The sequence below is a fragment of the Cebus imitator genome, unplaced genomic scaffold (assembly GCF_001604975.1).
Source record: "Cebus imitator isolate Cc_AM_T3 unplaced genomic scaffold, Cebus_imitator-1.0 Scaffold273, whole genome shotgun sequence".
Classification (NCBI taxonomy): domain Eukaryota; kingdom Metazoa; phylum Chordata; class Mammalia; order Primates; family Cebidae; genus Cebus; species Cebus imitator.
This window is the reverse complement of record NW_016107588.1, coordinates 1,893,693-1,903,066: the sequence shown is the minus strand read 5'-3', so window position 1 is coordinate 1,903,066 and position 9,374 is coordinate 1,893,693. Positions and strand designations below refer to the sequence as shown.

Genomic DNA, 9,374 nt, shown 5'->3' with positions numbered 1-9,374 from the left:
GTTCCTCTCAGGAACTTCCTGAAGTCTTCTAGGTGGGGCAGGGAGTTCTAGAGATAGAGCAGGAATGCACAGCTAGGAACTGGCACCAGCCCTGCTGGGAACCAGCCAAGTGGTCACACAGCAAGGCAGGGTGGAGGCCCAGCCAGGGGTTCCCTATGAGCTCACCTGGCTCCGGAGATGTTCCTCTGGGGCACTGCCATGCTGTTGTTTGCAACTCAGCTAATTTGCTCCCAAGGGTGAACCTTTGTTTCACAACATATTTTCAGCCAGACTTTTTCGGCAAACATGTCCATGTATGCACAGGCTCACGAACACTCAGGTCTTAAGGGCAGACCCAGCCACACCCGGCTGCAGCCTCCTCTTCCTCTGAGCTTCCCTGTGAAGCTTGACTGGGTAGTAGAAAGGGGCACCCTGGGGTAGAAAGTGTGAGGGCTGGCCTCGTGGCAGTGGGAACACTGGGCTGACGGCAAGAAGTTGCATGTGCTGTCCTTGCTCTGTCTCCCTGCTTCCCTTAGTACTCCTCTGCATCTTGGGCCCTGGTCTGTCTTGATGCTGCAGGAAGGGGAAGGTTTGCCTGCAAGGAATCTCCAAACTGTTTCTTTCCTAGGTGTTCTTTCTCTGCTTTGGGCAGGGCCCAGGCTCCAGGGGCCACGTGCCTGGTGTCCCACAGGGCTGGCAGGAGGCCCTGCATCCTCATCTTAGAAGTATTACAAGTCCCAGAGTGTCAGGCATGGAAGAATCCCCTCAGTGTATAGGAGCCCACTGAAAACCAGAGAAAGAGGTGGAGCAGGGGCAGAGCAGGCTGTGGGACCCAAGCTTCTCCCTCTCCCACTCCCCATCCCCTAACTTCCCTCCCTCTGCCGCTCTGTATCTCTCTGACTGTCTCTCTCTCTCTGCCTCCCCATTCCTCCCTCCTTTCTTCTCTCCCCACCCTGCTTCTCTCTCTGTCTCTTCTCTATTTCACACACACACACACACACACACACACACACACACACACTTTCATTTCATATCTAGTGATTAAGACACTCCCCCATCTTTATAGATGGAGAATTCTTGACAGATTTGGGGGATTAGGGAAGGTGCACTTAGCAACTAAAGCCAATGAGAAAGTTCTGGGTCCCTGCCCCCAGAAACATGTGTGTTGGTCCCTTGGTCCCAGGAAAGGGATTGCAGCTGTTCTGCAGACCTCCTGCTGCCAAGCACATGTACACTGTGGTCAGGCCCCCACATGGCAGGCAACACTCTGCACCTCTCAGGCTCAGTCCCACTGGACGACTCAGCTATCCACCCTGCCTGAGGTGAGCTTCAAGGACTGTGGACCCAGCGTGTGTGGTGGATAGGGTGGTGGGTATGTGTACCTCCCATTCAAACTCCAAAGCTGAGGCAGGAATTCATCTTCAGTGGGTCTGTCTGCAGGAGGCCGGCCAGGCCCTAGCGTAGGACTCAGGAGAACTCACACCAGAACTCACACCCAGGCCCTGTCTCACTGGATGACCCAGGGACGTGTTTCCCCTCTCTGGATTTCAATTTCATCCTGGGCAAATGAGAAGGTTTCTGGTCCCTTTCGGGAGAGTTCCTCTGATTGCATCCCCGCAACACAACCCAGACATGCTCCCAGAACCACACCCCCATAAGCACTCATTGGCATGTGCCCAACAGGAAGAATTTTGCAAAGCTGGGGCTAGGGACAGTGAGGCTAGAGAGGTGAAAGGGAGGAGGGAACCAGGGCCCCTGGGGCAACTGCAGAGGCTCAGTCCCAGCCACAGGGTCTTTGTGAAGAGTAGCTGTTCCCCAGAGCACTCTGCCCCCACTGTTGCCCCGCTATAGCTGAACTTTTATTGAGCGTGCTGTCTGTGCAGAGCCTCTTGCGCAAGGTGGAAGCAAACAAGGGAGGAAAGCGAAGCCACGCCCCTGCCCACAGAGGATGGAACAGAGGGCCGCTGGGGTCAGGTGTTACTATGGGGCCCAGATGCCTCCATGCTTTTCATCCTTCAAAGGGTGTCATCTCAGCTCACGCAGTCCTCCTCCACTTTGCAGCAGCCAGGACCTCCCAAAGCTGTGACCTGGCCTCCCCAGGCAGGGGGCCTAACCAGACTTGAAAAATGGCCCTGATGCTGCCTGGGGGATGGGCAAGGGCATCCAGGGAAGAGGAAAGAAAGAAGGAGAAGCAGGGAGGGCTCCAATGCGTAGGCCTAGCTTGCTGCGATCACTGGTGCATCCACAGCCACAGGTTGGCAATGCTGGCTGACACCAGCAAGGCGAAGATCAGGGTCTCCCTCTGACGCCAGGTGGCGTCCTGCTCCTCCAGGGCACGCAGACGCCCACTGACTGCACACAGCTGCAGAAGAGCCAACGGCAGGGCTGCTGAGCAAGACTCTTCTCCCAAAGCCCATAGCACAGCCACAGGAAAAGCATAAAGTTAGAGCAAGAAGGGGCTTGGCTGCCCTTTGGCGGCGGGGCAGGGAGCACCCCTAGTAAGAAGCAGGGGCCTGGGCCTGGCCCACGGGACGCAAGATCTGGCCTGCTGCATCAGCAGGCACCACTTTTGCCTTCTCCCTGATGTTCACTTCCATTCTCTCAAAGAGGCGGCCCATTCTAGCCAGGGAGCCAAAGAAGGAAGGGTCTCCTCCTAAGAAGGTCTGGGTTTTGTTTGAACAAAGGCGACCCCTCTCTCAGACCCTTGGGCACCACTCTGTCCCTGGACATATAACCCTTATCCTTGTATGCTCCCTCTTCCTCCACCTTTCCTCTGCCCCTACTCTCTGCCGGCATCTCAGGGACAGCAGTAGGTTTGAGATTGGACATTTACGTGGGGTGTCAGAGCCATGGAGCTGGGGAGAAAGAGGAAGGGAACCTGCCCCACCTCCAGTGCTAAAGGGAAAGATGGCTGTAAGGGACTACAGGACCCCAGCTGTCAAGCCCTGCCAACTTCAAGGCACCGTGATTCTCCCTGCACCCACCAATTGGTTCCCTCCTCACCTGTCTTTTGATGATTTCCATCTCCAGTCCATTGAACTCTTCCAGGCCAGTGTCCACCACTGAACCTGTCTCTGGGTTACTGAGACAGAAAAAAGACAGAGGGTCAGAGCTGCTGGTGGTCCCTGGCAAGGCCTGGCAGGGAACACAAGAAGACAGTGAGGGCAAGCAGGTAATATCAGGATCTTTTGGACAAATACCCTGTCAGCCTCCAGTCCTCTTCCATGGTAAAGGGGGCCTATGGCCTTGAGGGCTGGGAGTCACCCTGAGCTAGCCTGAGCCAGCCTGACTCAGCCCAGCTCAGCCCAGCTCAGCTTGGCTGCAGAGTACTGGGATGCCCCAAATGGGCTTGGAGCCAGGGTGCTCAAGGTCTCTGGCAAGGAGGCACTCCAGGCCCTCAGAACTCCTTCCTGGTCAGGCTGCTCACCAGCCCTTCTGCCCCATTCGGGGACCTGTCTGAGTAGCCAGGCTCCACAGATCCCCAGCTCTTACCGATCATGATGGAATCGTATGCCTTGGAAACTACCAGGGCACTCCTGGAAATGGGTGTCCCCATGGCCTGATTCTCTCAGCATTCTGGGCATTGGCAGCTGGGTCCCCTGAAGAAAGGAAGGATCAGTAAGGTAGCCTGCCCAGCCCCACATGAGTGGCTTCTCCAGTTTGCCCAGAACCAGTGGTGCATCCCATGGGGAGTCATGTGGTGCCTGACCTCTGGAAGCAAGGGCTGGCAGCTTCAAGACATTAGGAAAGCTTGGGAACCCCACACATTGGCTGCTGGCTCCCATCCCACCTGCACCGTGGTCCTCGGTAGCTGTTGCTGACCCAGGCAGGCTGCAGCAAAAGAAGAGCAGTAACAGGGGTCCCTGTCCTCTGCAAGAACTTTCACATGCAGACATTAGCCGAGAGGCTGAGAAACCTACTGAAGGAGAACGTAAAACCTCAATTGGCAGCCCAGGCCATTGAGGCCTGGCGAGATGCCTTTACTTCCTGAGGATGTCAGGGCTAAGGCTAGAGCCCCGGCTACTGGGAAACCATCAACTGCTCTGGGCAAGCCCAGCCATCCTTGTGGCTTTCATTTTTATCCATCTGCCAATAACACCCTAGCTTGTACATCTATGGCCCAGAGGCCTTGGGCCCGGGCTATCTGATGCCTTTGAAAAGTCAGCAGGGGATAGAGGAACAGAGAGTGGCTTTCGGTGCCAGACCTGCCTGGGCTCAAGTCATACTCCTAGGTTTCCAGTTCAAGATGAAATATTTCAGAAGCTGCCTATTTAACATATACCACATGCCAGGGAGCGTGCCATCCTCTAAGTCCTTACCAATACAAGTGATTGATTCCTCATCACAACCCTGTGAAATGTTATCATTATCATCCCATTTTGAAAGTAGGTGAAAATGAAACACAGAGAGATTAATTAAGTTGTCCAAGACTCACAGCTAGTAAGTAGCGGAGCAGTAATTTGAATCCAGGACATTTTAGTCCAGAGGTTATACTCTTAACTATCACAGTACGATGTCTCTTATATGTAACACTCCTTCCTGTTAAGGCTACATTAAGTGCCAGTGAAGACAGTAAAACAGTATAAATCTATAAAAAAGAAGAAGACAACATGAGAGGCCTTAGCCAATGAAAGAATTCCATAAAATTGTGGAATCCCGGAAGTGTCGATGGAGAAATCAGGCCTCAGTGTGGATGGGAAGTAGATGGGGCTCAGCTGACAAGGGGAACCCCAGCCAGCAGCATCCAGAGAGGAACTAGACCTGCAAGGACAATGGCAGCATATCACAAGAAAGGAGGGAAGGGCAGAAAACAGGGATTTTAACTAAAGATCTGTGTATGAAGCAGTCATCCATACTTCTTACCTCTGGCTGGCAGCCAGGCACTGCTGGTTTTTGGCCATGCCAAAACCTGAACCAAATGAATGAGAAAAGTGGGGTGAAAGTGACACAAAATAAAACCCTCTTCATTCTGGCAGGGTTCAGGGTGCCCCACATGACAGCCAGTTCCTTACCCACTCATCCTGCTGAAGTGGAACCTGCCCTTTGAGAGGCCTGACTGAGGCACACAGAGTCCTGGGTTAGCCCTTCCATTTGCTTCATTCTTCCAAAAAAAATAGACAACCAAGGCTCACCGGTCACTGAGAAAGATCTGCAGCCCTTCTCTGTTCTGAAGTAACAACATCAAACTGAAGGCGGATCAATTTCTGTGTAAAGGATTTTCATCGGAACTTTGCCACTACACTCTGTCTGTTGCAGTAACGCAAAATTAGTCTTTCTCCAGAGGAGCACACAGATATTGGTGGAACTTTTTTATGAAGAGTAGTTCACCATCACAATATTTTATTTTCTTAAGACACATCAAAAATAACATCAAAAATATAATGGGTATTACGGAGACCCCATGACTATAATCACTGGACTTTCCTATAAATTGGAATCAGAAGGATAAAAAAATATATTTGAGAGATTCGAAGGCAAAAAATAAAAATAAGGATGGCTGGATTTTGCTTGTTTGTTTCTCTCTGTTAATCATTTCAATAAATGTTACTTTTATTTCCATGTAACTTTAAAGGCACACTACTTTTTTCGGAGTCAACAGGATAGCATTTTTAACTTTTCTCGCCTTTGCATATTATGGTTCTCCTAGAGGCAGTTCCATTAACTGTTTTATTCAAAAATAAAGGAATAAATAAATAAATAGAATTAATAAATTATATTTCCTAATTCTAAATTTCTAAATTGAATTTCTAAATTCAATATAAGCGTATATTTTCAAACAGTCTAACTCTAGCCCTCATAACCAGCTTTAATTAAAGCAGAGATGATATACCCCTAGTCTCAGACATGAGTAGCTTGCAGGAGCCTGACCTCCTGGAGCAACTTGATTTGGCTTCTGTCTTTGGATACAGGAAGCCAACTCAACGTCTGACTTATTTTTATTCCCAGGATATCTGTAAACCTGGAAGCTTTTTTTCTCAATCTTCCCTGGGGCCATCCAACAAATCATTTCAGCAATCAAGTCTCCCTCCCTCTCCAACCTTATTGCCCTTTCCCAGTAACTTCCAAACTTTACTGTGGTAACACTAAAAACCACCGTTTTCTAAAATTGTCTTAATTTTCCCTCATCCACCTGAATGTGGTGAAAAGCATTGGCTACAGAATGATGGGATTCGTGATTCCTTAAAACAGTCAGGTCTCCCTTCTCTCCAAAATAAATGCCTTTTTCAGTATCCTTTGCAATAATGTGGCCAGCATCCTTCTAGAATATTCAACATCCACAGTGAATGTAGCTTAAAGAATCGGCCACAGAGCCGTGGGACTCACATGATTTCCTGGAGCAGTCAGTCCTCCGTCCCTCTCCAACCCTGTTGCCTTTTCCCAGCAGCCTTTGCAACAGCATAACAATTTTTCTAAAACTTTCCCTTACCCACAGTGAATGTAGCTAGCTAAAAGGATTGGCTACAGAACTGTGGGACTCACCTAATTCTCCAGAAGAGTCAGGATTCCCTCTCCCTCCAAAATGACTGTTTTCTCAATATCATTTGCAGCAGTATAGTCACTATTTGTTCTAGAATATTTCTTCACCCATATTGAATGTAGCTTAAAAGCATTGGCTACAAAATGGTCAGATTCACTTCACTGGATTTCTTCCTTTCTTTCTTCCCTCCTTCTTTCCTTTCTCTCCTGTCTCTCTCTCTCTCTCTCTCTCTCTCTCTCTCTCTCTCTCTCTCTCTCTCTCTCTTTCTTTTGACAGAGTCTCGCTCTGTTGACCAGGCTGGAGTGCAGTGGCGTGATCTTGGCTCACTGCAACCTCTGCCTCCTGGGTTCAAGTGATTCTCACGCCTCAGCCTCCTGAGTAGCTGGGATTATAGGCATGGGCCACCATGCCCAGCTAATTTTTGTATTTTCAATAGAGATGGTGTTTCACCATACTGGCCAGACTGGTCTCGAACTCCTGGCCTCAAGTGATCTGCCCACCTCCTCCTCTCAGAGTGCTGGGGTTACAGGCATGAGCCACCATGCAGGCCACTTGACTGGATTTCTTAACAGCCAGAAAGCATAGGAACCTCACCTGACTTATTGTGTGTATACACACACGTGTACCACACACATAATTTTAAATACATGAAAGCATTATTTCACACAATAGATTTATAAAGTATTTATGTACTCCCCAAGCAATATTCGTTTCAGGAATTCCGAACTCCCAAGGTTGAACCTCTAGTAGAGGAAAGGATGACCATGACCTTTAACTGGACCTTCCTTTCCTCATTTGCCAGCTTGGAACACAGGAACTTCCTCCTCCTCCCAAGTCAATGTCTAGCCCTGACTGACCTGGTGAGACTACAGCCCCTACAAACAGTACTCCCAACCCCAACCTGGCCACCATATGCTGAGGACCCCATACAGTACCATTTTCTTGGGCCGAGTGGCAGTCATATTCCAAACTGGTTTGCCTGCAGCAGAGCCAGTAGCTTTTGGTTCTAACTTCTGCCTCTTCTGGGGGACACCCAGGGACCGAGATCCATGCTCCATCACTTCTAGAGAGAAGAACAGAGGCCCCAGGAGCACCCATAGAAGTTATACCAAGGCTTCTTGGACACAAAACACACCAAAAAAGAAGATAGAGTCCCCAGCCTTCTTGGGAATCACTCAACACTCATCCAACACTATCCACCAGCTGATCCCAGGTCTCAGTGTGTTCATCTGTTCAAAAGTTAATCAAGCATTTCCTGAGGGCTGAGCTCGAGACTAGGTTACTCTCTAGTCACTTAGAAAGCAATGATCAAGAACAAGATTCCAGCTCTCAAAGAACTGACCATCTGTTTGTGCATAAGGGGGAATGACAGGTGTAAAGCAGAAAGTAATCTATCCTCGCAAATGCAGACAGAGAGATACAGGCTCCATAAACGATCAAAACATGGTAAGATAGTAGAAGGAAAGGGCTCCCTCTAAAAAGCAGGAGACAACAATTGAGGCCGGGACCTGAAAGAAATAAAGGACCCAGCCCTGGGAAATTGAGGGAAAGCACTTTCCAGACAGAAGAAACAGCAAATGCAAGGCCTTTGGGGAAGAAGCAGGCTTGGAGCATTGTAATAACTAACATAAATGCAGTGTGATCTTGGCCCTTTTGTGAGCTATAGAAATGATATTTTCTGTCTATATCATAGCATGAAATGTTTTGAGGAGGCTGATACTATCTTATAGATTATGGAGTCTGGACTTTCCTCCAAAGGGCAGGGAAATGAATTAGAGCATTGGGAGAGAGAATTGATCTCAGGTCTTGTAATTTGAGCTCTCTGAGTATTTTGCAACAGACAATGTGGTGGCTTGGACAAGGGGGAGACAGTGGGAAAAAGGCTCCCTTTTCCCCTACCTCCCTTATCAGCAACCCACAAGTCCTCGAAACCCCCCAACACACACATGTGCAAACACTTCCTTGCACACATGCATCTTTTCCAACACATACATGCACAGGTATAGACAAGTATCTACACAGTTGGCTGTAGCCAAGGGGCATTTTAGGGGATCCTCACCTGCTATCACCAGATGATCTTGGTTTTGCCCTTGGCTTCCATGATTCAGTTCTTCAACCAGGGACATTTCCATCTCCTCCCTGGTGCTGGTAGGGCCTCCTGCCATCACAACCAGCTGTTTACTTGTAAGCAATGGCTAAAAATGTGCAGGGTGCCAGAAACAGAGAAGTCACACTCAGAAAATCACCTCTTCCAGGGACAGAAGCTCAAGGAAGATATAGTAGGACCTGGGGGTGGAGCGACACTCCCTCTCTAGGCTGAGGCCTTGGACTCAGTACCTTCTGTTCCCATTGTATCTAATTGGCTGCGTCCATGGCGTTCTCCTCTGCTACTCTGTAAGCAACTTAGGAAAAGAGATACAACTCCAAGCCTTTGCCTGTGAGAACTGCTCTGGCTCATGGATCTCCAGATTTAGCTCATGGGGGATCCCACCATCATTTCTAGGCAGAGGCAAGGATTGGCACAGGGTCCAAGAGCCAGGCAGTGACCACAGCAGAGTTAGGTCCCAGCAATCCAGGCCATACAATGCCTTCAAAAGGGATTCTCTGGAGAGCATATTCTACCTCCCATACCCAGAGTTCCCAAACACAGGAGGTAGCCTTTTTCTGAAGTAGGTCAGCCTAGGCAGGAGCCATGAGAACCAAAGGAGGGAAGGATAAGAAAGGTGGGACCTGACTGCAGCCACTAGAACCCCCAGGAGCCTCAGGCCCTGCACCTTTTAAGTTCCAATTCTCCCTCATCTTCCCTACTGACTAGACCACTGTGATGGTCAGGTTTATGAGTCACCTGGGCCAGGCACTACTCCTTGGTGATTCCATCAAACACCGTCTAGGTGTTGCTGATGAGGCATTTTGTAGC

The 9,374-nt window shown here is 49.5% G+C and overlaps 1 protein-coding gene across 1 annotated transcript; it reads right to left on the bottom strand.

Moving 5' to 3' along the window:
* Positions 1–1,823: 1,823 nt before the first annotated feature.
* On the bottom strand, positions 1,824–8,707 carry FATE1 (fetal and adult testis expressed 1). The gene is made up of 5 exons (XM_037728627.1): positions 8,517–8,707; positions 7,393–7,520; positions 3,472–3,578; positions 2,983–3,061; positions 1,824–2,341 (listed from the first exon to the last, which is right to left on the bottom strand). Exons 1-5 carry the CDS (start codon positions 8,620–8,622, stop codon positions 2,210–2,212), a joined length of 552 nt encoding a protein of 183 aa, XP_037584555.1. The 5' UTR covers positions 8,623–8,707; the 3' UTR covers positions 1,824–2,209.
* Positions 8,708–9,374: the final 667 nt, after the last annotated feature.